The sequence below is a fragment of the Gastrolobium bilobum genome, unplaced genomic scaffold (genome assembly GCF_033153095.1).
Source record: "Gastrolobium bilobum isolate Gb01-03AN ecotype WA unplaced genomic scaffold, APGP_CSIRO_Gbil_v1 utg937, whole genome shotgun sequence".
NCBI classification, from domain to species: Eukaryota; Viridiplantae; Streptophyta; class Magnoliopsida; order Fabales; family Fabaceae; genus Gastrolobium; species Gastrolobium bilobum.
The window spans coordinates 527,298-555,083 of NW_026899318.1; the positions used below are offsets into that span (position 1 = coordinate 527,298).

At 33.2% G+C, this 27,786-nt stretch overlaps 2 protein-coding genes across 2 annotated transcripts; both read right to left on the reverse strand.

Moving 5' to 3' along the window:
• Positions 1–6,261: 6,261 nt before the first annotated feature.
• Positions 6,262–12,418, reverse strand: LOC133289552 (uncharacterized). Its single transcript, XM_061487519.1, has 4 exons — positions 11,777–12,418; positions 11,485–11,600; positions 8,041–8,284; positions 6,262–7,860 (listed from the first exon to the last, which is right to left on the reverse strand). Exons 1-4 carry the CDS (start codon positions 12,173–12,175, stop codon positions 6,532–6,534), a joined length of 2,088 nt encoding a protein of 695 aa, XP_061343503.1. The 5' UTR covers positions 12,176–12,418; the 3' UTR covers positions 6,262–6,531.
• A 12,430-nt stretch (positions 12,419–24,848) lies between these two features.
• On the reverse strand, positions 24,849–27,786 carry LOC133289595 (signal peptidase complex subunit 2). The gene is made up of 5 exons (XM_061487576.1): positions 27,655–27,786; positions 27,323–27,474; positions 26,979–27,060; positions 25,324–25,466; positions 24,849–25,168 (listed from the first exon to the last, which is right to left on the reverse strand). Exons 1-5 carry the CDS (start codon positions 27,733–27,735, stop codon positions 25,072–25,074), a joined length of 555 nt encoding a protein of 184 aa, XP_061343560.1. The 5' UTR covers positions 27,736–27,786; the 3' UTR covers positions 24,849–25,071.

The following is a 27,786-nucleotide window of genomic DNA, read 5'->3' on the forward strand; positions in this document are numbered from 1 at the left end:
TTACCTCTATGGCTTGGGCCTTAGATATCTCTAGGTAGTTAGGATATTGTTTGGATATATCTTAATCCTTTGTTGAATAGGTTATTGAGATATGAATCCAGTTCGTAACACATCTCATATTTACCCTAATTGGAGAGGGGGGAAAACAGATATATTAGATGGAATAATATTCATAAGGTTCTATTTTATTCCACTCTTTTTTAAACAATTAAAAAAATAACAATTAATTTTATTCCATTTTATTCTCCTCCTTTCATCTCTTTCCATCAATTTAAATATAACTTCATACTATTTACCAAAAAAATATATATAACTTCATACTAAAATAAAAGCAAATATTTTCTTTATCTTGTCTTTTAAATTTACATGGGAAGCAAGCATGAATATATATATATATATATATATATATATATATATATATATATATATATAATGTTGACTGAAACTCAACATTAAGAAATTACAAAAACGAATGGAAAGAAAGAAAAAAGTGTTATTTGAACGGGTTGAAATTTGATGTATTATTAGTCTAGAGTTTTTTACACTATCATTTCATGATGTAAGCACAGATCATTAAAAAGTCAAGTTATCAGATAATCTTTTTTATAGTTATGAGAATCGGTAGTCAAACTTTTTAATAATTTAGTATGGATGATTAAGCGAAAATAAATAAATAACTTTTACACCAGCTTTCCATCAAAATTACTTCATCTATTTCAAAATACCGGTCTTTTTAAGAAATTGATTTTTATTTTATTTTATCTGTTACTTTAAAAAATTAAGGAGACATTATTTTTTATTTTATCCTTATTTTTTAGTATCTCCACTAAAAGAAATGAAATTTTAATAAAATAGTAATGTTTTGTGTATTGAGGATTTTTGTCGAATAATTATATTTTCTCAAATCTGCTTTAATTTAATTGTTCCAATTAAAAATATTTGTCATTTTAGTAAATGAGGGCAGATTTATTTCGTTTGTCCTTTTTCAAAGCATTATTGAATTTTGACAATCTTAACCTCTGCTCTTAGATCTTTATTAAATAAAATAAAATATAATATTAGAAGTGGTTAAATATTTTAATAAAAATAGTTTAGTTACATGTTATTATGTATTTTTTATAATTAAATCTACCAAATAATCTTTTAATCATTATAAAAAAAATTAGACCATGGATATTTTAAAGTAGAAAAATTATTTTTTTAATATATGTATATATAATCAATCAAAAAGATAAATATTTTAAAACCGATCGATATTAATTGTTAAATTAAGATTCTTGTGCCGAACATAAGTAATATTAATATATGGGGAGGGTTATATTTATAAATTTTTTGTTTACAAATTCTTACAAATTACACTATGTACTTTCGGAAGTATACTAAGTTATACTATGTATTTACGGGAGTACATAATGTACTTTATAAAAAAAAATTATAAATAAATCATTCCTCTATATATATATATATATATATATATATATATATATATATATATATATATATATATATATATATATATATAGACTATTAGGGGTGTTCGCGGTCTGGATTGGATCGGTTTTGGAAACAAAACTCATCCGATCCAATCCCTTCGGTTTGATCATTTAATCATCCATTCGGTTTAGATTTTTTTTCAAATCCGATCTGATCCAATCTAATTTTTTTCGGTTTGGATTGGATCGGTTTTCGGTTTTTTGAATATCCTAAAATTAGTTTCATGATTATTGTGCAAATAATATCTTTTGTATATATTGGCTTAGTAATTTTATTTTTTTTGAAATACAAAACTATAAGTAAACAATACTATAGTTGATGAGACGTGACTAAGTTTTTTCTTGAGTTTAGGTGATGAGTTAATGGGTCTTGAGTTTAGAATTTTTTGGGCTATGATTGAAAAAAGGACAAGTAGGTAGAGGATAATTAATATATTGGATCGGTTTGGATTGGATCGGTTTTCATCAACCCATCCGAAAACCGATCCAATCCAATTAAAATTTGCGATTTTTTTTCGGTTTCCAATTTTTCGGTTTTCGGTTTATTCGGTTATCGGTTTTTTCGGTTCGGTTTTCGCGGTTTGAATCGGTTTGGATCGGTTGATGAACACCCCTATAGACTATGTCTTGCCGTGTCCACCATGGGCCGCAATGACCCCATGCCTGGCCCCAGTGACCTCGTTGGGCTAACAAAATCCATGTTACGACACACAATGTTGGAAAATCTATCTGTTACTGTCTAAAAGCCAAGTTGTCAAATTTTGTCACCTATTTTATTACAGAAGAAAAAGCAGTTCCTTGACTTTCAAGAACATACATCTGAAGATCTTGATATAATAATAGGTAGCAGATTTGATATCAAATTCAAAACTCAGATGTTTACAATCCAAAAGCAAAACCATTAGTTGTTAGAAGAGTAACTTAATTTTCAAAGAAAAAAAATGATAATGATTCGTTTTTTGTTTTTTTTTATACTACTAGAACTTTATCAGACGGTTTAGAATATCATGCCCCCTATTGGCATTAATAGTTTGGCAATTTTTCGACAACTATCATCAACGCTCACGTCACACCAAATGAAAACCTCCATAAATTTCTTTCGTTCTACATTAATTATGAATAAATTATTTATCTCTGATGTGTTCAACCAATCATTGCAGCTTAATTAGTAGGGACAATGACTAAAATATCATACTATTAACAAAAAAATTATCTAAATGCCATAGACCGAAAAAAAAAAATCAAAATGCAACGGCCTGCGATGCAAAAAAATAAAGAAAAATAAAAGTAAAAAAACTTTTTGCTGGGCCGACAGTCCAGCTGGCCACAAACATAAATGGTGTTTTTCGATTAAGACAGGAGCTAAGCACATAGTTCGTATTTGGGATCCACAATTAGCATCATACGTGGGTGGTTGCCTACCTTTTTGTTCTGTAACCTGGACCAGTTGACCTCATTATCATATCTGACATCTAACAGGTTACAAATGGTCACAGTCCTTGGCGGTTAAGGCTCTCTCCTCTTATTCTCGCAGACCAAGCGTTTAGTCTTTCAGGTTAAATGACAAAAACTACATTATTTCGCTTTGCTTTCGATGCGCACTTGTACCAGATGATCAATTATTGAAGTGTCCCGAGTGTTCTTCAAGGTTTCGGGTCACAGTAAAAAAAAATTATTTTAACTAACGAAATGTTTTTAAGTAGTTACAATTTATTATAAGCACTTTTTTTTAGGTACATTTTTAATATAAGCACTTAAATAACTATTTGATATGCATATATAAATTGTATTTAAATATACATAATTTTTGAAAAGCATTTTTACATATGTCATATACTAATTTAAGTGCATATCAAATTATCTAAGGAATACAACACATGTAATTATGTATCCGAGTGGAAATCTGACAAGAGAAAAGAATTCTTTCTTTTCGGTTCAGTGAATCAGTAAGGGCTAAAGGATCATATTATGCAACTTGGATGACCGAGGTGATTATGGATAAATTGTGGAGATTCTGTGAGAGCACTAAAGCACGAGGCATAACAAGATAGTAAAGATCTTATGACTCATGACCCACTCCAATCGTCTTTCACATATCCGAATTCTGCACAGAAATAGAATGGTTAGAGAAAGTAATGGTGCAAGTGAGGGAGTGGACTAATTTACTAATAGAAATTAAGTTGGGATGTCATGAATGTAATAGACAGATGTCAAGATCAAGGTAGAGCTTAGACAAGCTTGTCCAATCCCACAAACTAGGGCTATGGTTGAATCAGCAAAGGTAAAAGAATGAAAATTATCAGAATAAGTAAGAGATGTAAAGATTATCAGAATAAATAAGAGATGTAAAGAGTTCCTTATTACCACAGAGATTATCGGTAGCTCCTGAGTCAAATATCCAAAGGCCAAGTGATTTAGAATGAGAAACACGAGCAATGGGATTACCAATATCTGGAGCGGAGGTCTGAGACAGTGGAGAAGCCTTCTTGAAAAGAGTCTAGAGTGCAGCATAGTCCGCAGGTGAGAGAGAAACTGAACCAAATGATGCAGTGTCTGACTGAGCTATATTCTCAGATGAGGATACTTCGAGTAACAATGATATTCAAAATGACCAAGTTGCTAACAATAATTACAACGAGGTCTCTGACCACATCTGCCCAGGCCCCAGCCACGACCGCGACCACTGTTCCCGCAAGTGTCAGTACGGGAAACAAGAGCAGTGGAATCAACAACCAAAGTTGAATCAGGAATGCATTTATTGTTGAGATTCAAGAGGCGTTGGTTGGCCAGTGATAGACTAGGATCCCCTCTAGTCAAGATAGTGTCACGTACAACATCATGTTCCTCATAAAGACCAAAAAGAGTGGTAACCATAAAGAGACGTTACACATGTTTTCGATATGAAGAAGCATCAGAAGGGTAAGACAACATGTCCAAGTATACCTGCATCAAAGATCGACTTTTGCCAATATATGTTTCCATTTGAATATCTGACTATTTGTGCAAATTCATGAGTTGAGACAGAACAGAATAGAGCTGCTGGATATCATTAGTTTAGATGTGTTTGGTTTCCTCCCAAACTTCATAGCATGTCTGAAAAGAATAGAAAATATCCAAAATAATTGGATCAAGACACTGTCAAAGAATACTCAGAAATTGATTATCAATCTTTTGCCAATCAGATTACTCAGCCTTAGGGATATCGGTAGATGGAACAGTGAGATAACGCACATGCCCCTATCCAAAGAACCAGACATGAACAGAGGTGGCCCAATTCTTGTAGTTATCAGAACCCTTCAGTTCGGAAGAGGTAATGGGCCTAACGTTAGTATAGATGATTTCCAAGGAAGTTTTGACAGGAGGAGAAGGAGAGTTAACCTCTGAGTGATCAGGGGACACTGTTGCCATTAAAAACAAAATATAGAAAGCCGCAAACAAAGCAAACGATACCCAGTGAAGAAGAAATACGCGCCGAAAATGAGACCCACAAAGAACCAAGCACAAATTTGAAAAGAGGAGGAAAAATCGAGCTATTTTGTCCCGAAATGACCAGAAAATGACATCGAAATAGTGCACACGCGCTGATGAAAGGAGTTGTGCCCATGCGTGAAGGTGCATGGGGACTCCTCTGGTGAAAGGTCTTCCACAGCCTTGGTCTCCGAAGAGAGAGGGCTCTGATCGTAGGCTTTCCGGTTGAAATCGACGCCAGAACAATTCTCCGGTGGCTGCGAACAGTGACGATATGTGGTTCTGGTGGCAATCGGTGGTTCTGACAATTGAAGAACAAGCCAGAAAGACGCACGGTGTAAAGGATCTACTGGAAGGACACACAGCTGATGAAGACTTGTCGAAAGGACGCACGACATAGTAAAAGAGAACAACCAAGCAATGGGCTTAGGATTTTAGCAGAAGCAGATCCCCAGAACAAATAGGTTTGATACCAACTTGAGATTGAATAATAGAATAATTATATATTGGATAATTGTGTGTTAGAATGTACAAAAATTATCTATTTAAAAGAGACTAAAAAAATCTGATGGGTTAAGACCACAATATGTTAGGACTATTTTATTATATACACAAAACTATTCTAAGAGCTATTCTAACATGATATAGTGTCTTTATAACAGTCATTTTTATTGTCAAATTTTTTTATTGTAATTTGAAAGTTTTAACACTCCTTTTTATTTGAAGAATTATTTTTAGTTTCGTTTTAGCTAATATATCATATTTTGCTGTCTTTTCTTCAAATTACTATTAGCTAACAAATATGACGGTTCGCAACGGAAGTTATTATATTAATATATTCAGTAGTTATTAAGAGTTATTCAACATACATCATATAACCATGTTATCTGTGATTTTACTATCTCATCTTAAGTTTTCCCCTTCCTCTCGGATCATTTATCAAAACCAAACTTACAACCACATTAAGGATGAAATCCAAGAAACAACTGTAGTTGTTCGTAATTCAATTGAGCTTGCACTATATTACACCACATGTCACCAGCCATCTCGTGGGAACACTCGAGCACTATAGCTTAAAGCCTCCCCGATATAAAACCATAATAAAGGAAAACCCCATCCCAATTTCACGTTAAACTGAATTTTTTTAGAAACTAAAACAAAATATCAGTTAAAAAACAATTCGATTCAAAAACGGATCGATTTGGTAAAAACAATAAAGCTCGATTCAAAAACAATTCGACTCTACTTAAAACCAATTCAGTTCTTGAACTAATTTTATAACCAATTATTTTACATACAGTTCAATTTGATTGACAGAATTTTTGATTACTTTGCATATACCCATTTCGCATGAAGACCACTACACAAATGCACTGAAAACGCGTATCCTGCTGGCCAAAACCTAACTCACAATTTTAAATTTCTAATCAATTAACAATCAAGGAAGAAGAAGAACTAAACCATTAAAATTCGTACTAAACCATTGAAAAGGACTACTGCAGAACATATCTACATTTTCTGGACAAAAGAGATACACCACAAAGGTAAAACATAACTGCATCCGTCACTACTACTGCTCGAAATCCAAAGACCCGCCGTCATCATCCAAGACTGAATCATTGGATTTCTTCACTGCTTCCAAAATTTCGCAGTTGGTACATACCTCCAAATCACTCTCTCCTTTGGGAACCTCAGAAAGTGATACTAATCCCATGGCAGCAATGCTGTTTGCAATAACATTAATATCCCTGGTTCCTCTATAAAGACCACGGCTGCCAGCAACGAATACGTTGTTTTTTTCATCCGGATTAGTTAAAATTGCTGGCAAAGTGTCCATCATCAACTGTTGGTTACCCTGGCTTGAACCACTAATCAGCAACCTTAGAGTCTCTCTTGCACCCTTCACCACAGCATCAGAATCAGAAATAAGTGGCTTCACAAGCTTTGGATGCAATGGTGGAATGCTAGCTGAAATAGCAGGACCAGCAGTCACAAAATAACCCTGACCTGAAGAGCACACATCTATCACCGGGACGTGAACAATTGGATCACACATTAATGGTGTGAAAGTGGGAATCTGCTGAGAAGTTGGTAATGACATTCTGACCAATGGATCAGGCAGAAATGGAGGAAAGTCCATTGAGGTACTAAGATTAAGGGACTGTACTGGTTCCAACAGGCTAGCTGAAAGACTATTTGGCAATAAAGAGGCGCCTGGGGGAAGATGAAGTGATTCAACAGTTGAACCAGGAGATTGTGGAAGTGCTGCAATGGACGGATAAGTAGAAATCCCAGGGGGACACCAACAATAGTAAGGAGAAAAAAGGGGTGACACCAGGGGAGGGACTTCCCTCCCTGGCCCAAGGCTTGATGGAACAGTAAGCTTTCCTAGTGATCCCAGAAAACTTGGAGAAAAGGCAAGGGTTTTGGTAACTTCAGAAGCTTTGTCATGATCAGAATTCAAAGATAAATCCAAGAAGTTTGTTGAATCATTTGTCAAGCTGTCTGCTGCTGGCTGATGACTGTCACCACGACGCTTTATTTTCTCCCTCGCAGCAATCCTGTGGGAAGACAAGTTTCTTGGGGGAACCTCTTTAAAAGAACTTGATCTTGGACTAAGAATACTCTGGAAAAGCGTTGTATCTCCCTTTGCTGTCTGACCTCCAATATGTCGAGAACGGGGAAATTTTGATGATGAAGATTGCGAATTTTCAAATGAAAAAGTACAGCAAGCCGTGGAATTAGCAGATGCTGAAGCACAAACTGAATTATCATGACTACTGCCCCCAGTTGATCCCACAAGAAAAGCACGAAGTTGAGTTGCAAAGCAGTCAAGCCGTGACTTGCTAATACCACTCAACTCAGCAATGGATGGTTTCCTCCTGAGCAAATCCTTCATCTGATTTATTGGAAAATTAGTTTGATAAATAAAATATATCGATCATAAAAAATATATTCAAGACACTACCAAAATAAAGGAGACACTAGGAAGAATGCAGAACGATCTTCATATCTAATACCAAGCCATACTAAAAAAATTAAGTACATGAGTTCAAGCAAGAAAAATAGCCAAAATTACCTTGGCAAGCAATTCAATTCCCAAAAGCTTAGACTTTTCTGAGCACCAGAAGTAAAAAGTTCTGCTATCTGGAGTCCTTACTAGGAAGGAACGACCAGAACTATCGGATGGGATTTCATCAACCACAACAGCAGAGCACTGGGATTTGCTGGTGAGGGTGAATAACCTCTCAGTTTTACCATCATCCCCAATGAGTGAGAGACGAAGATCAGAACTTGGCAGTAATACAAGTGTCAAGTTACCCCTGTGAACAAGTCAAGATGAGATGATAAATTATCAATGGATAATTAAGAAGACAAGTAACGAAATAAACAAGACTAGCAATGTATCAAATTTGCACACTGAAACTGTGATGCAGAACGTTCAAAGTTCAACATCTTAGCCCGACAATACAAAAAGGCCATCTTCCAATTAACCATTTAGGTTTTAGTCATAACAAAATACATATACAAATCAGTCCCCACAACACAAGAACAGACCATATTTTCATCACTAGAAACATAGTTTATAATTCTGACTCTTTCCTGGTATTTTATGGTTAAATCAGGAATATACAACAAATGAATTCATCAAAGTTATTCATGTCAACATTATTTTCCCTCCAGTATACATACCTAAAATAAGTGTCTATAAAATTCCTGCTAGACCTTGAAAAATATTGGTATCTTTCAGGGAACAAGTACTTCTAATTACTATTTCTAATACAATACTAAACACGGATCAGTTCTGGGCACAAAGCCACATTGGCTTCCAACTGCAAAATCATAATTGATGAACAGAAGGCGCATTAAAGAGACAGAATTACAGCCACATTAAAAAATTTGTCTAAATGATCTAATCAACACGTTGAACCCTTTCCACCATTTTAAATACAGATATCTACCTAATTTTTTATTTTTATTATTTAAGCAAACCACGGTGCATAAGGCTCCCGACTTGCGAGGGTAGGAATGAGGGTCAATTTTACGCAGCCTTACTATTGCATTTTTGCAAAGAAGCTGTTTCCCAATCTCAACCCATTATCTTCTTATCACAAGGAACAAACTTACTACAACTCCAAGGCTCGCCCTCATAATCTACCTGAGAGAGAAAAATTAATCCTAACCATTTTCTACCTGTTTATTTTGCTTCAATTTCAGTTTACAACAAGCATATAAAAAATAGAATACAATTATAATGAAATCCATATTAAATCCGCTAATTTAGACAATTAGCAAAAGACATTCTATGCATATGCAATCATATTGATGGGGGGGAAATTGGGAGGGGAGTCAAGAAAACATGTTTGGCATCTCATTGTAAAAGCACATAACATGCAGTATCAAATACACAGCAAGGCACATTATACAGATATGCAAATAAATGCCATATTGCTTGATTGTACGTAACCTAGTCAATGTGTTGTTTTTCCCCACATAAACTGCTTCAAACCTATAGAGATCTGAAAATCTGAACAGCAACAATATATATAATATAGGATAATGAAACTACCTTTACTTCCTCTTAATTCAGAGATCTTAATAGAATACGCCCAGTTACCTACAAGTCAAAAGACATTTTTACTTGGAAGAATGAACATATTACCATCAATAAACTAAACTACAGACTCCATTAATTACTACCTAATATTCAACAAACTACAGAGTTTAGTAAGATTATATCACAAGTATGGCAAGAAAAATAAACAGTATAAAACCACAAGGATTTTCACATATTGCTGCAGACAGCTAAACAGAAGTAATGGGAAGCAAAATTACAATAGTATATATGTTAGTCCACATATAGCAGACAAGTATATGCTATTTCAACCTTAAGAATAACAATGTAGCAAAGCAAAATGCATGAGTAATCGACTATACCAAGTAGAAAATCAGTTACACAATTATGAATAAGTCATATAACCGCTATAAATGGAACTATACATAACATGAAAGTATACGTGTACATATATATACATGCACATATAAATTAAATTTAAATGCCAAGTAACAAGTCTACAAGGAAACCAAAATTCTTAAGCCTTAACTTCTACAAATTAAAAGGAATCAATAAAAAAAAATTCAAAATATACTATAGATGGAGCTGCACAAGTATCTTAGTGGTTGCTGGACCACTGGTAGGCGGTATAAATGAACTCAATAGGCAACTGTTTTCAAAAAACTAAACCTATCAATAAGGCCCACTCTTGTCAGCCAACTTGTTTGGCCCCAATGATAATACGTACAGGCCATATATTTACAGACCCTACAAAAACAGACCTATTTCTGACCTACTTTTTTCTTCCAGAACCAGAAGTTCCAGAACTGAACCCCTAGCCCATTGGCCTGCCCAGAGTGGATGTAGCAGAGACATTCCTCATTACCTTTGCAGCTGCGGCTGTGGACTAGTTATTCTTCGTTACGCACAAATTACACTTTAGCTTAGAGCATTAGTGCAGTGATGGTGAGCCTCATCCACACAGCCCCCACAAGGGCTGGGCTGGGAAGTCCTAAAGGAATTAGACCAGGGTTGGCCCATTTCAAAGTGTACAGAAAAACAGCAAGTTTTCATTAAAAAAAAAAAGTTAACTCTTCATACCTGTGGAAGCAGGTAAAACGAAATTTATGTATGTTAATCAATCATTCAAAATTAGATAGTTGGTCGCAAAAATGTTGTTTATCTAGGAAGTTGGAACCAACCAAATCTCCTAGTCACAATACATAGAAGGTCAAAAATGATGGAAGGAAGCATGCAGCCTTATTACAGATAAGGTGGAAACAGAGTAAAAGTGATCCGACATGATCACATTCAATTTGAAAAAATAAATAAATAAAAAGTGCCACGGAAAAAAAAATCCCATGCTTCAATGATCCAAAAGGAATGCAGAAACACGTGTAGGAAACTCGTGAGGAGAACTGGAACCAAATCATGATTCAAACTTACACAATTTCACGCACATAGACCCTAACTTACACGTATATTTATATCTGTGACATACTGGGAAAAAATCAGAACTTCACTAACACCACGTATTATTTTAAACCAGCAGCCTGCATGGGATAACAAAGCATAATTGAAGACACAAAAGAATTCCCAGTAGATAGTCATGCCAGTAAGAATAACGTATGGTTATTCATTCAGTAATTTGACCATCTCTACTGACATGAATTAATCGCATCGAGAGAATGACATGTTTTGATCGGAGTGGGTGATCGCGGAACCCAATTAAAATGGCGACAATAACAAAAAAAAATAAAAATGGAATGAAATAACGTTAATATTACATGATGCTAAATGAACGATTGAACAGTTAAACATATAGTCTATTCTATAGAATGCATAATATAAATAACTGGTGTAAACGAAGGTCATAATATGACAATAGAAGAGTTAAAAAGATTCGCCCCATCTAGGAAGAGGGGGGAACAAGAGGTAGACTTCCGCAAAGATTTAAAATAACATTACCTAATAGCAGTAGGGCATAAGCGAGTGCCTTCCTGGTTGATCTTTCCAACGCGGATCGAAACAAGAGGCACGCAGAAGCATCTGACTAACATACCAACCTCCGACGGTTCGAAATGCTGTATAGCGAAAGACATTAAAAAGAGAGAGAAAGAGGGGGGGAGAGAGAGAGAGATAGGCGCTTCAGCAAATCACAAGAGAAAGCGGCAATAAAGTTATTAGAAGACGGAACATAAAGATAGTTATCACGATAACAGCAAAGGCTACTTCACACGGTGTTAATGAAGGAGCTCACCTGAGTTAATTGAGTCAGGAGGGGATCTTCGGTGACGCCACAGGCAGTGTTCATCTTCAGCAAGGGTTTCAGACGCTCGTCTGCGCGACATGCCCCCATAACTTGCATATCAAGAGCCTGCAACCACTGCAACAGCCGGTCTTCCCGATTGGTCTGCTGAATCAACAGATCTCCGTCGCCTTCGTCAACAAGAATATCAGTCAACCGTTCCGTCAGCCCAACCTCACGCCTCGAACCGCCGTACTCTCCCGGAAAAGTAGAACTCGCGCTGGATCGACCTCCTCCGCATGAAGAGGCACTGTCCACAGACGAAGAATCATCAAAATCCTCACCGTTCAATGGATCCACTGGATCGATCCCGTCGCCGTTAAACAAATCTCGTCCTCTACGATAAGCCATAACAAAATTATTATCGGCAAATCAAATCCGAAGAAAATCAGAGAAGTTCAAAACCCTAGCTTCCGTTGCAAGATCGGAATCAAATGCCTCGAATGCCAATAGAGATATCACGCAGCCCAGATTCTAAAGATTTGAAGATGTTGATAACTGAACAGAGAGAGAGAGAGATTGTGAACGGTTTTAGAGAGAGAGAGAGAGATTGTGAACGAGTTTTAGAGAGAGAGATAATATCTCGAACAGGTGGTCGCTATGCACCAAATAGAGCGCAGGAAAAAGCCAGTTTTCAATAAATAGTCGGCACGCTAGGGTGACGTGGCGGACATGAAATTGATTATAGAACGAAGTTTGGGCATTCGTTTGAGATCCAGGCGCAGTTGTTGGTTGGGTCCCGCTTCCACGAAAGCCTTGTGCGGGACCCGCCTATGAACATGAGGCGGTGGCACATCAGAGCTTTGCCCTACCTTCTCTCTCTAATTAGGTATTGAAAACGACATCGTCGAATAACGACGGCGATACTGATGTGAGATGTCGACCCTGTGCACCAGTTGCTTTCCAGGATAAATTATTTTTTATTTTTATTTTTTTGGGTTGACAAAATTTCTAATATATTATCGAATACCAATATTCGGAATAGTGATTTAAATGTCATATTTTTTAAAATAAATTTCAAAATGTTACAGAAACAGTAAAAATTTAAAATATATCACGCATGTAAATGTAGTCAGGGAGTGTTTGGTAGAAGAGAACTTTTTTTTATTCGGGAATCTCAATTTTCATAAATATAATGAAAACATTCAGTTTACAATAATATTCGAAAATTTAAAATTTTAAAAAATTTCTGAGAATCCTGTAAAATGACGACTACCAAACTCCCCCTCGATTTGTTATAACAGATAGCAAATTTAATTTGTAAACATGACATTTTAGAGCTTGTTTGGATCCTTTTATTTTTAAGCTAGAAGTTACTTATAAAATAAAGTAAAAAAAAAGAGCTTAAAAAAGAAATTAAAAACTGTTTGAAAATTACATAATAATTTTAGCTTAAAAATTACTTAAAAGCACATATTTCAATAAAATTATCTCTCTCTGTCTTTATCAATTTTCATTGTAAAAAAAAGCACACAATCAAGAAAAACAGATAAGAACTTAAACAAAAGTTTTTCCTATGAGCTTTTAATTTTTAGCTTTTCTCTTCATTATAAAAAAAAATATTTGTTATAAAAATTTTTCCCAAAATCTATTTGACTTAGCTTATGCTTATAAATAACTTATAGTTTAAAAATAAGAAAATCCAAACAGCCAAGTGGTAAAAAAATCAATACATTGCAAACAAAATAAAACATCTGACAATCTTATGCCAATTCACTAAATAAGCTGGCGGGTATAGTAGCGCACTTTTCAATGATTTTGAATAAACAACTTATTTCGGTACTTCTTTTTTTGGTAAAAATTTCAGTACTTTTAACACTTTCGTACGTGTGCCTAGTTATTTATATTTTCAATTACAATTCAAAATATTCGATTATATAAATAATTATAACATTTTCATTAACATTTATAGAATTATTAAAAAAACATAAAACCAATTGCGCTTACACACTCACAAATAAAGTTATTGAAAAGAATTTTTGTGGGTTTCTCCCCTCAATTTACCACAATTTTTTTTTTAATTCTTGACAAAAAATTCAAAAATTACCAAAAATAATAATATTTTATTTTTTGAAAAGAGTACTAAAGTAAATTTTTTTACTTATATGTATATTCATTTATATATATTTTACTTTTTATGTAAAAATAGAAAAAAATAATTAAATAATATTGAATTAAAGGAGGGATAACTTTTTATTTCTTCCTATTTTTTAAAGAGTTTTACGTTTCTGCAAAGCAAATTTCTGCCACAAAAATAAAATCCTAAATCCACTATTTTTTTAAAAAAAAAAATAACACCAACTGTTAATGTGAAAGAAAGTGCACAAATTATCTCTGCAGTTGACGCGTTAATGATTTTCTCTTTTTAAAATTGTATCTTATTTTTTTTCCATTTGAATTGTGGTATTGAGTAAAGTTGAAGACTACGTAACGGTTATCTAGCGTCGATTGTGATAACTCGTGGAAAAATGGGCGCAGGCCTTCAACGTAGTTTGTTGGTGATGGGTGATTTGATATTGGTGGCTCCGAGAAAAGTGCTGCATAAATGTTAATGAAAATGTTATAATTATTTATTAAGGAAAAAGTGTGTCATTAGAGAAAGAGATAGATAAATGAGGAGTGATAAAAAAAATAAAAGTATGGGTCTTACCTCTTTATGAGAGTGAAAAAATATAAGTTGTGTCATTTAAAAGAATAACTATTTTTCCGTTATTTATATAATCGTCTATTTTGAATTGTAATTGGAAAAAAAAATATTATTTCGGTAATCGTACGAAAGTGTTAAAAGTATTCAAATTAGTTGTTTATTCAGTCAGAATCATATAAAAGTGCGCTACTATATTCATTAGCTTGTGTGGCGAATTTATATCCCACTATGTTATGTTTTTATTTAGAGGAGACTGATTTTTTAAAGTGATGATATTTTAATTACTAAAAATTTTCACTACTAACTTATTACTTATCACATTATCATTGGATCAAGGAGAGAAAATGTTAAAAAGTGTTTCGAGAGAGAGAAAAAATGTTAATCTACTAGTGATTAGATAGGTAGTAAGTTGGTAGTAAAAAATTTTAGTTGTGAGAATATCCCTCCTCGATTGTTTAACCATCAAATTTGCTATTATCAATAGTGAATTAGATGACCACTATAAACGTGTCATGTTTGCAAACTAAAATTATTAGTAGGGGTGTAAATGGGCCAGGCTAGTGCGGTCCAGCCTACAGCTCGGCCTACATTAAGCCCGGCCTAGCCCTACCTTTCAGAAAAGTAGAGTAGGCTTAGGCTTATAAAAAAACTTTTTTAACAAATAGGTCATAGACCAATTTTGTCAAGCCCGGCCTACAGCTTGTAGGCTGGCCTATTTAATTTATTAAAATAAAATAATATTTATTTTATGTGAAAGTACCAATACTAACCCTAATTTTTATGTGTACCGCCGCTTCTCACTCTCGGCTTCGTCTTTTCTCTTAGAACCCTTGTGCTTGTAGCCGGTCATTTCCGACAGCCACCTCTGCTTGAAGCTCCTTTGTTTAGGTACGCAGCGTACATTCCTTCTCTCATCTTTCTCTTAGTCTTTTTTTTTCCCTCCCAAAAGCCCCATTTTTGTGATCTTCTTCATGGTACACAGAACTTGAAGACTTCAATCACTCACTCAACACTTTCAGATCGGTGTCTTGTTGCGTAAAATCGGCAAGTGCACCGATCGTACCAAGTAATAAAAAGTGAGTAAGAATATCGTCCCACGAGGATTGAGGCACCAAATTTAATTTAACTATTCTTTTCTTATTGGAGTAACAAAAGAGATTTTTGAAATAATTGTGTTGTGACAATTGTGAACTATTCAATATTTCGTGAACAATTCAGAAAGAAGTTTGAAAACTTAAAGTAAAATGTTGAGATTGAGAAAAATATATAAAAAGATATTGCAGCAAAGGACTCCAACACCTTTCTGATCCCCTCTTTGTAATATTGATTAATGTTTATATTTAATTACCCAATTGATCAAACAATTCACCATCTATAATTAATTAGTTAAGCCATAATCCCTTAGTGATCTTAACTTTATTAACCCTATTAGAATCCTAATCCCTTAGAAATCCTTTTTCAAGTTAATCTTTTTGCCCAGTGAATTTTCCACATTTGCAGTTCATGTAGCCTATCCCTAGTGCATACATGAACAGTTATTTACCCTTTGTCAGGAATTAGAATTCCAATATTGCTATTGAAAACCCTAACCCTCACGATCCTAATAGAGTCGCGAATTCTAAAAGAATTATGGATGAAGAACAGAGTAAAATAAATTCAATTGAAATAATTAACTATAAAATTAACCAAACTACAAGGGGTTCACATCAAGGGTTGTGACCCTTACCACAATATAAAAAGACTAGCCAGACATATTCATGTCTGACAAAACCAAATATTCAAAAGAATTCATAAAACTAAAAATAACCGGAAAGAATGGAAGAAGAAATCTTGAATCTTTAGTGACCGAAAGCTGGCTCCGATTCCTGTCGCTCGCAATTTCTCACGTGTAAAAGTTGTGTTTTTCTCTTGAGGTCTGAGTCTCTATTTGTAGAGTCTTTGACCTGGTGGAGAATCTTGATCTAATCTTTTCCGCATCTCACTGTAATCTTGTCTCTGATTTAAAAAAGATTTAATGCTGATTGTCCGCACCTCCCACGCCACTAGCGTGGTTACCACGCTGTGAGCGTGGGAGTTTTTCTTTATAATCCTGGAGCACCACGCAACTAGCGTGGTTTCCACGCTACAAGCGTGGGCTCTTTGAGGGTCTGACGCTACTCATGTGGTTCCCACGCCAGTAGCGTGATAGCCTCTGCCCGAATTTGATCTCTGGCGCTACTAGCGTGTTTCCCACGCCAATAGAGTAGATGCCTCTGTATGAAAGGGCTCCCTTCATGCTATGAGCGTCATACCCACGCTGTGAGCGTGGGCCTTCAGTTTAGCTTTTCCTCTTTAGCTCCAATTTATCTGTTTTTCTTACGAAATCAACACAAAATCAGTATGCAATCTCTGATTAAGATTTTGACAAATCAACAGTGATTATTGCCCTTTTTGCTTAAGATTTAGTCAACATTCTTTCTCTTTTTGGTTTAGATTTCCTTATATGTTGAACGCATATCATGTCTCTATTGGACAAATTGACAAGGTTTTTATTTTTTATACAATTTTATTCCTTATTGCACACTTTTTCGTTTTCATGCATGAATGAATGGAACTTTCTTAGCTCTATACAATTATTATTTTTGCTTAGTATCTACATTGGGAGGCCTACAAGGCCTGTAGGCCATGTCAGACTTTCTTATTTTAAAAAGTGGGCCGGGTTTGGCCTACAAATAAAGCCTTTAATAGGTCAGAGCCCGGCCCAGCCCAGCCAGCCCATTTACACCCCTAATCACTACCTATTTGTTGGAAAACTCAATACTTTGAGCCTGGAGTACTTAAATGAAAAAGAGTGTACAAATATTGGGTTTCACACTAACCGAGAGATTGTTAGGATATTCAAATGTGATGAGTCTCACATTGGTTGGTAATAGATTAAATGAAGTGTATATAAATAGATTGACTAATGAAATCCAATGCTTTGAGATTTTGAGTTATAAAATGACGTCGGACTCACTTGCTATAGTTGGCCTAGTTTATCTTATTGATGGTTGTCTCCCACCACGAGCTTCCCTTGAACCTGCCTAACAGTGGTATCAGAGTCAAGTTGGGCTTGAGCTAGCCTGGTGATTGGCTAGAGATAGATTGAGTACCTAGGCAGGTCCAAGGGGGAGCTCGTAGTGCAGGATCACCACCAATAGGCTAAGTTAGACCAATCACTTCAAGTGGGTCCGACACCATATCACAACCCAAAACCTTAAGACATTAGGCTCATGAGTCATTCCATTTATATACAGTTCACTTAGCCAAGCTCATTACCAAATAATATGAAATTCATCACACTTGAATAAATCAGCAATCTCTCGGTATTAGGTTTATGGATCCCTCTACTTATACACATTTTACTCAGTCTATTAACAACTAATATAACACTGATCACACTTGGAAATCATAACATCGTTATAGCAAATTTGCACACGTGATGCTTTGAATTTTTTTTACTATTTACATGACATTTGAGCAATTACTTTTGAAACGTGTGGCATTTGGTTCCCTATTTCCCTGTATCCAACTAATAGAAATACAATACATGTATTGATATGTTTCCTAAGAAGAGAGAGAGAAATCATATCTAAGTATTCTTTATAATACATAGTCTGTAATTTCTTTTTGAAAAAGAGTTATATCCACCACTCAGTGTCAGGATGACGGTACCAAAAATAAAATTGTTTAATCCAAGATGATAGGTTCCTCTTTCGTATGCGTGATAGGAGGTGCATTTATAGAAACTCTCGTCAATTTTTTTATTCCTTAACTCAGAGCTTAATCATCAAATTGGCAATAGGGTGGAGTAAGTTGGCAGAGAATTTGACTCCTATAAAAAAAAAATCAGAAAAATAGAAAAATTAGTAGAATTATAATTGTAATTGAATCCCGACTTGGATTAGTCTTATAACCATTCTAAAAAATTGAAGTTTGTGAAAATTTCGGCCGATTCGCTTTAAAGAGAAAATTAGGTTTTTTATATCAAAATAAAATTAATAATTTATTGAAATACTTATACATTGTTAATATTCTATGAAATAATATTTATCTATTGAAAAATAATCACGTGTTAATAATTTCCTAATTTAATATGAACAAATTGAATTAGCACATCTAGTTTTGATTACATTTTTAAAAAAACATGCTTTTAATTTTTAATGGAATAAACATGAGATAATTAAATTTTTAATGATTAAATTCATAACATGAGATAATTAAAATGATAACTTTAATTATTAATTAACTATTAACTATTAATATATAAATAAATAATTGAATTTTTCCACATAATATAATTATATTAAAACAATATATGAAAGGACAATAAGCCAATTGAGTTCAAGTAAAATGACTAGAAGTGCATCAAGAATTTTATAGGAGTTTCTGGATTCGTCTTCTAAATTTTATGCAGTTTTTATTTTTATTTTTAATGCTTTTGCTCTCATTATTTGAAAAAAAAATTGGCTGAATGTGAACGGGCTGTTTAATATTTCCTTTATTACTGATTTGCTTGTTATTTATTGTGGATGGTTAGTGGGGTGCATAGGGTTTGTTGGGTTTAATATCTTTCTTGTTACAAGAAATAAATTCATCTCTTACACATACATAGGAGTATATTGAATTCATCTTTTGTTCTTTCTATTTTATTTAAGAATTCATTTTTTCTGTATTCAATTTAGATAAGTTGTCTACATTAAGCCTAAAACGACACCAAAACGATGTTATTTTGTGACGAAAATCAATGTAATTATAATATAATTTATTTAAGAATTATAATTGTATTTTTCATTGTAATTTTTTAATCTTACAAATCAAAACGATGTTGTTTTAAAAATAAATAAAAAATTTATTTACATTCACATTAGAAACATTAAATCTTTATTTAATAAATTTACTTATTTTTTATATGTTACATAAGATAAAATATCTCATATAATATTATCGTAAATTTTTATACGATGTTGTTTGATACAAGGTATTTTGTAGGATTATCAAAAATTTAAATTTTTCTAAATTTTTAATTTTCGGATATTATCGTAAACTGAATATTTTTATTATATTTCTGGAAAATTGAGATTACCAGATTAAAAAAAAATTCCTCTACCAAACACCCCATAATTAATTGTGGTTCTCTCTCTCTCTGGAATCTAGAGTTGACTTAAAAAGGGACTGATCCGATTAAAAAATTAATCAGGGGATAATTGATGCACGGGACCCTCTTTTTCACTTACATATCTTCTTTGTTGGTCCCTTGACTGCCACTTGCATGCTTGGTATTGGGATCAATCCATTCATTCCCAGAATTTTGGCCATGTTTAAAAATAATTTTATGATTTTCAGTAAGAAACAAAAAATTCATTTGATAAAATTTATATATTTATTTTAGAATCAAATTTAAAGAAGAATTATTTTCGTTTTATATTTTAAGTTTTAACTGTCAAAACACAAATAAAATCTATTTTCATAATTATTCTGTAAAATAGTTTTAAGAAAAACAAATTCAAAATACAATGAAACAGAACATTTATTATCATAATAGTAGTTTTTGCTAGAATAACGGTGAACGAGGACCACCAATGACAGATAAAATCAATAAATAAGATTGAATTGTATTTATCAAAGGTATTTAGTTAATTTTTCATCAATAATTGTAAAGGAATATGTCACCTAAAAATTTAAAATATTAGGTGAAATTGTATTAATAATTTTATATTATATTTATCTAATATGTCTCCTCACGCAATATAATAGTCAATAGATAAAGGATATTGAAATCAATAAATGAAACACAAATATTTAATGTAGAAAACCCTCAAACAAATAAAATAAAATAAAAAACGGGATAAGAATAGAAAAACTTTATTATTTGAAACCCAGAATTACATCATCTTTTTAATGGGATAAGATATTGTGACACCCAAGTTATGTTACACCCATGTGACACCCAGTCAATCTCACCGTTAGATCGCTTATGTTGATCCAACGGTTATATTTATTTCCATCTTTGTATGGTCATGATTTCCCAAATTTAAAGTGAAAGCATTAAATATGAGAAATCATAACCATACAAAGGTAGAAATAAATATAAAATATTAAATTTGGAAAATCATGACCATACAAAGATGGAAATAAATATAACCGTTGGATCAACATAAGCGATCTAACGGTGAGATTGACTGGGTGTCACATGGGTGTAACATAACTTGGGTGTCAGAATATCCTATCCCCTTTTTAATTAGGAAAAAATATGTATCATTTTAAAGGAGGTAAAGTTGTATCATTTTAAGTAAGAGAAAGAGATAGATAAAGGGGGAGAGAGAGTGGACAAACAAAATAAAAATGTGAGTCCTACCTCTTTCTGAGAGTGAAATTATATAAGTTGTGTTATTTAAAAGAACAAATATTTTTTCTTTTTAATTATAAGGAGAGAATAAATTTCTTTTTCTTAAACTAAGGGAACTAATACCTCACAAAATTCACTTAAGAAACTATATACAGGAGAAATTAGATTTGGTATTTATAGGAAGGATGGAGAAACTTACATTTATAACCTTCTCATCAGGGGAGAAATTGAATCGGGTCAGTCTACAGGGGCCTTCGGCTCGGCCTATATCAGGTCAGACCTTACCTAGTATATTTCGTAAAATAGGTTGGGCTTCGGCTTTGAAAAAACTTGTTTAATAAATAAGCCGTAGGCCCACTTTCACAAGGCCTGACCTATAAGTCTGCAAACCGGCCTATATTGTACTATTTATTTTAAATAAAATAGAATAAGTATGTCTTGAAGAAAAAATAAAAGATACAAATTTAATCAATTACAATTATTTATAACTCAATTATATTCAATTATATTTTAATAGAAATCTGATTTTATTTCTTATGTCGGAGGACCAATATCTCAACATGTTAAATTGTGTATATGAATATATTAAAAGGTTTTTGTGAGATGTTATATTTAATACAAGCATCATGATGTGTTTGTTGGATTCATGTAGTTATTTTAATTTACATAGTATGGATTTATTTGTTGGATCTGATGAAATATATGTTGTTTAGTTTGAACATTTTGCTTTTGAAAGTGACTTAAATGCATATTGTTATGAGTTTTGTTGTGATTTATGATTCTGTTTGGACGTTGAAATTGTGATTTTTGGTTTAGCAAAAGAATTTGAGTATTTTGTGAAGTTGATTCATGGTTCTGCTTGGAAGTTAAAAATTAACAGACTTACGGGCTAAGGCCAACCATTTATTTTTTATAAACGGGTCAAGTCAGACTAACAGTTAGGCTAGTACTAGGCTTGAGTCAGGCTAAATTAGAATTTTTTGGCATAGGCTTGGGCTTTTTGGTGCAAAGCTTGGCCCAACCCATCCCACTTTCACCCCTATTTCTCATTCTTTGTCTTTTCATACTTTAACCTACGTTGGATTTTTAATATGTGTGTGAAGAGTGGATAATACATATGTATGCTCTACCTATGCGATGAGACTCCATAATATATAATTATTTATTAGTAAAATAAGGGTGATGAGAATCAAACTAATAATCATTTGGTCACATAAACTCTCATACCATATAAAGAATTATTTTACTAAAAAACTTAAGCTATTAAATAAGGTTACATTAATATTTTTATATTATATTTCTTTAATGATAATTTTTTTATTAATAAGTCATCTATACATATTAGTACAAATTTTCCCAAAATCTATGATTATCATAAGTTCTAACATACAAAAGTGATCAAGTAAGAAAAGATTATCCGTGATTTGCTCTAGCTGCGCACATTTAATTTTTGGCTGCATTTTTTAATAAATCCTCATCTGTATAATACTATTAAATACTCGTATATCTTTATTGCGTGTGAATACTTTTATAACAATCTAAGCATGTCTATGCAAGTAAACAACAGATATAATTTTGTTCGAAAAAGTTATATTTTATAATTTGGAAAATGTTATATTTATAAATTTTTTGTTTGCAAATTACACTAAGTATGACCGGTTATAATTTAATTAAGAGTGTATGATCGATTATACTTAATATAATTTGTAAAAAAAAAATTATAAATGAATCATTTCCCTCTTATAGTTTAGTCTTTATATATCTTTAAAAAGTTGAGTAATCTACCAAAAAGAAGAAGAAGTTGAGTATAATAAATAAATTATACGTTTTAAAAAAATATTATTATATCCTAACTTAATGAAATTCTAATTCCACATTTATCCCTCAATTAGCATAAGCCTACTAAGACTTTAACACTTGAAAATGTCGAAAGCTTATGCGAGCCTACCTTTCCAGTTTCATCCGCCCCACGTGATTGCAGTTTCACTATAGCCCCTCCGCCCCCCTCCAATATATGTATATGTACGAAAATTATTTTCTTATTTGGAGATTATTTTCTGAGGTATTGAAATTTGTAATATTTTATTTATTTTATTTTATTTTTTTAACAAGTGATGAGATCTATCGCTTGTTATATCTATAATATGAAAGATGTTATCTCATGTAACATGAGAAAAGAAAAATGCATAGGAGATAAAATTACTCTTATGTTACAGGAGTAGTTTTTCCCTCTATATATATAAAAAACATTTCTTCCTATTAGTGACTTATAACATAAGTGAGTTCCACCATGAATTTTTTTTCTTTACTATTTTATAGGTCTCACTTATATTACGAGTCTTTAATAATAGAAAATATTTCTCCCTTAATTTTATATATATATATATATATATATATATATATATATGATAAGTACGTATCAGTATCATAAACTGAGAAATTTATTCCCTGCTTTCTTTTTTTCTTTTTTCTTATCTCTCTCTCCTCTTTCTCTCTCTTGTGGAACCACAGGGGCCGAGAGCTTAAAATATTATCTCCATAAACTGGCATGTAGAGATCTCACACAAATCTAGGAAGGGCAACCAAAGCTCTGATTTTCTTGCTAACTATAGTCTGGTTTAGGAATTTTTCTTTGGGCCACGTGATTACCGTTTTTCTTTAATTTTTTATATTATCATTTAAATAATATCTTTATTTTTATTTTAATCTAAATCCTAATTTTTTATTTTTTTAGATATATATATATATATATATATATATATATATATATAGTACCAAAGATTTGTTTATGATTTAGGAGCTGGTAAGCAAAGTCAGTGGTTAGCTGTATAAAATATTGTTAGAGAATAAAATAAAAAATATTAAAAAGACTATCACCTAACGTTTTAAGGTTTTGAATTAAAGTGATGCTTATTATGGTATAGAGCTTTAGTGACCACAAGTTCACGATTTCGATCCTCATCACCCCCACTTTCGTCCCCACTTTCAGGTAGAATTAAGAAAAGTACAAGGCAGACAAAAAAATTGAGCTTGTGCAGCACAAGGCAGACCAATAATAGACTTGTTCTATATCTACATTTCAAATCCAAAAGACTTTTACGTGAAGGGGTATGTTAGAGAATAAAATAAAAAAATATTAAAAATACCATCATTCAATGCCTTAAGATTTTGGATTGAAGTGGTATTTATCACGTATATTGCGAGTTTATACTCTCTTTTTTGTAAAATATACCTTGAAGTTTTTTCCTTCTCCTTTTACTTTTTGCCCCTCTGTCTATTTAACTATGGCATGTACTGACCTTTTTTGTAAAAGAACGAAGAATGCAATTCATAAGTAAGATGATAGCTCTCATGACAAGTTTGCACATATCACGATTATTTTGAAACAATGGGTAAAAAATGTAAGAGACGATTTCAATATTCACGAATCCCACAAAATACTTTTTACACAACCCTTACCCTACTCATCTTTATAAGGTCCCAGCATTCAATGCCACTAAATTAATGATGCCTGCCGAAATTAAAAAGAAATACCTTTTTCTGTTTAAAGAAAAAGCTCATTATACCACGTACATACTAAAAAGAAACCTCATTATACTGCTTTCAAAAACCGCACACAAGGGCAGTGGAATTGAAATTCAACCCTTTCCTCCTAGCGAGGCTAATGAATTTACCATTAAACTTAGATCTAATACGACATACTCAGCAAACCCCCACGTACGGTCCTTCCTCTTCTTACATTTTCCACTAGTTTAAAAATAACAGGATTTTTTTTTTTTTTAAAAAAAAAAAAAAACTTCTCCGTGGAGTTATAAACCTAGAGATATTTCGTTGAAAGGCAAGCATAGAAAAAAGCATGCCCTGTTACAAGACTCAATAAGTTTTAGGTGTTTTCTTTTGTAATTTTCTTGTGAGGATGTCTTATGCTCATTCTTTGTAACCCTTATCTTCTTCTTTAAGAAAACTTATTTTTTAAAAAAGGTGGAAAAGAAAAAGAATAGAGAAAGGGAACTATTAATCGTCTTTAGGAAATTAAATGAAAATAAAGGTTCCACCTTTTTCTACAAAATAAACTGATGAAATATGGGAATAAATTGTGTTCTAATGCTGGTTAAAACTCGATTCCCTCAATTCTATATCAAATGTTGAAAATGTATAGAATTATAAACCATATCCAGGATATATATTTCTCATCCAAAAAGTACTCTGCTGAACCAAGATCATGACTCCACATTACTTGCTCTTCTTTGGTTCTTTAGTATATTGAACTATCAAAGCTTCAACATCCTTCCAGAAGAGGCCCTCCACCAAGATTCCGTCCTTAGTGAACCTGCATACAGCAAAAATAGACTGACGCATGTTGATGTCGAAAAAGCAGTGCAACAGATGCATGCATACTGATTCATGTCCAGTGCCATTGTGTGGGTATGTATAAGCTAAAAATTGGAGGTAGGGGTTGGAATGCAGAGAGAGAGAGAGAGATACCACTGAGTAACACTTTTGGTAAAATGTACTGGTTCATTTGCAGAAATTGATTTTGGATCAGCACTTGCAACGGTAAGTGAGTACATGTCAGAGAATCTAGGCAATTTGGAGGAAACTACCAAACCGGTACTGGTAAAGGATCCCTGTAAAAAAATAAAAAATAAATCTAAGTTGGAAGACACTATAATCATAATTTTAAGCATGTCTTCGGATTCTGGTGAAAGGCTAATATCAAATGCATTACTTGATTCGATGACAGAGTCCAAATACAAACCTAAAATTATTTAGATGAATGAAATACAACATATTCCACAGTATAGCCGCTGCAAAGATAAAAACATAAAATATCCACAACCATAGTCCATGAAATCCTATAAATAAGATAACCAGCCAAGCCACAACCAGTTTGCATCATTGTACGGGAAACTTCAGTCAAATATAATGGTTTACCCCCTTTAAATCACTTGCTGAAAATGAAGCAATCAAATTTGAAATCCAATTTAAGACTGAAAACAAAGCAACTAAAACCCTATTAGCATGTTTGGGTCAACTCAAATTCCAGATGAAGTTGTATGGAAGTTAGAACAATAAAGATATAGATACAATCTGGGTTAAATTTCCAACCTAAAGACATGCCGTAGTCGATCTAAGTAGTTAGTTTGGATGTGAAAAATTATCCTGTTGCAACTTTTATACAACTTAAATTGCAATTAAACAACTAAAGGATAAAAAGAATGTGATATAACAATACCACTGCATAATAGAAAGTTCATTGGAAATTTGGAACCATTCCATAACACTACTATATCAAATAAATATTACTCGCTTACCAAACTGATATTAATTTCAGCTATTTGTCAACTCGAAGCAAGGCCCGTTTAATACACAAGGGATCTTCTTTGTGTCTATGATGAGTTGATGACTACTAAGCTAAAACAGTCATGTTCAGATTATCCTATGTATCTTATCTTGAGGCCCATACTATGGCACAATACTAACAAAACTAGCCAGACTTAAACAACAAGATAAGGCCCATACTATGGCACAATACTAACAAAACTAGCCAGACTTAAACAACAGCCTTATTGCTCTTTCAAAAGAGATCCCCCCAACAGAAAAAAGCCATACTCCTATCTCTCTCTCTTTCTCTCACATGCGCGCACACGCAATGACAAAATAGATATCATATAATTCTAAAAGTGAATTAGGAATTGTCGGATGAAAAAAGAACTTAATCAGCACACAAAACGGGGAGCTATTAGAACTTCTAGAAATTGTTTTTTCATATTTGAATATACATCTAAAAGATGAAGAATAAAGTCCACACTCTATAACCTTTATTAAGTGAAATCAAAGGGTCATAAAACATCACACATATTCTAACAGACCACGTTAAACATTATGCAAAAAGTGAGTAGTATAGATTATGTGTGTTTCAAAGGTATTCATTCAACAATTTCCAAATCCAAAAAACAGAGGACTGATATTATTATTTACCCATCCCAGGAGGGTGGTAGACGAAGTTTCATTTTTAAGAGATTTAGGAAGATCAGTCATCCAAAGCACTTCAAGCCAAACACAGCATCTATTCTCCATATATAAATAAAACTCAAGCATTAAAGACAAGTGATTTAGCAAAGTTCACGGAAACTCACAGAAGGAGGATAAGTAAACAGAATGGCATTTTTCTCCTTGGTGTATATGATCAGCTGCAATAACCCATTGAAGACTACATACGTGCAAAGAGTTAAGGATCAAACAGCACTGAAGCAGAATGAATAAAAACATAAACATCAGCAATCAAATTTCCTTTTTCACGAAAAGCATCAAACTCATTTAACGAGGAACCTTGACAACTTTCAATTTGAATAATTCCTGCATCCCCCGCTACTTCAAAGAGTTAATTCCAGATGTTTCTTTTCAAGCCGAGATTTCATCAAAAAGATTTTTTTTACACACACACACAAAAAAGGTATGGAAAAGGGCAGGGAAAGGATATAAGGCGATGCAAGCAATGAGAAAATCCCTGTTTTCAGGGAACTTCTTCTTGTAAAACTGGGCGAAGAGAGCAATGACAATGATGATGGTCCCAATGAACAGCCTCACATTGCTCAATCTCACGTCTTCTATATACCCATGACTCATTACAACCTACACCAACCCAAAAATTTGAATCAATCAACAAAAATAAATAAATAAAAATTGGAGGCACTTCAACTACAATTAGAGAACCGAAAACGCAAGAAAATAAAAAATAAAAGAGAAGTCTCGCAACGTCGATCAGATCGAAAAAGTAAAGATAAAGGGTTAGGGTTTAACACTTTAACGGACCTCAGAGACAGACTCATCGAGGATGTGCTTGATGGAATGGTGATCTAAGAGATTAGCTTTCTTTGGAGCTTTGGACGCCATTTCTGATTTCTTCTCTCTCTCTCTCTCAGACTTCACTTGACCCAACCAGGA

What these genes read in the sequence shown, in the direction of transcription:
- LOC133289552 (XM_061487519.1), bottom strand. Translation starts at nt 12,175, where the DNA reads ATGGCTTATCGTAGAGGACGAGATTTGTTTAACGGCGACGGGATCGAT. An exon ending in TTATGCCCTACTGCTATTAG is followed by an intron (nt 8,285 to 11,484) that starts GTAATGTTATTT and finishes ACTTGTTCACAG; the next exon opens with GGGTAACTTGACACTTGTAT. An exon ending in GAATTGAATTGCTTGCCAAG is followed by an intron (nt 7,861 to 8,040) that starts GTAATTTTGGCT and finishes CCAATAAATCAG; the next exon opens with ATGAAGGATTTGCTCAGGAG.
- LOC133289595 (XM_061487576.1), bottom strand. Translation starts at nt 27,735, where the DNA reads ATGGCGTCCAAAGCTCCAAAGAAAGCTAATCTCTTAGATCACCATTCC. An exon ending in CTCATTGCTTGCATCGCCTT is followed by an intron (nt 27,061 to 27,322) that starts ATATCCTTTCCC and finishes AACTCTTTGCAC; the next exon opens with GTATGTAGTCTTCAATGGGT. An exon ending in ACCAAAAGTGTTACTCAGTG is followed by an intron (nt 25,169 to 25,323) that starts GTATCTCTCTCT and finishes TGCTGTATGCAG; the next exon opens with GTTCACTAAGGACGGAATCT.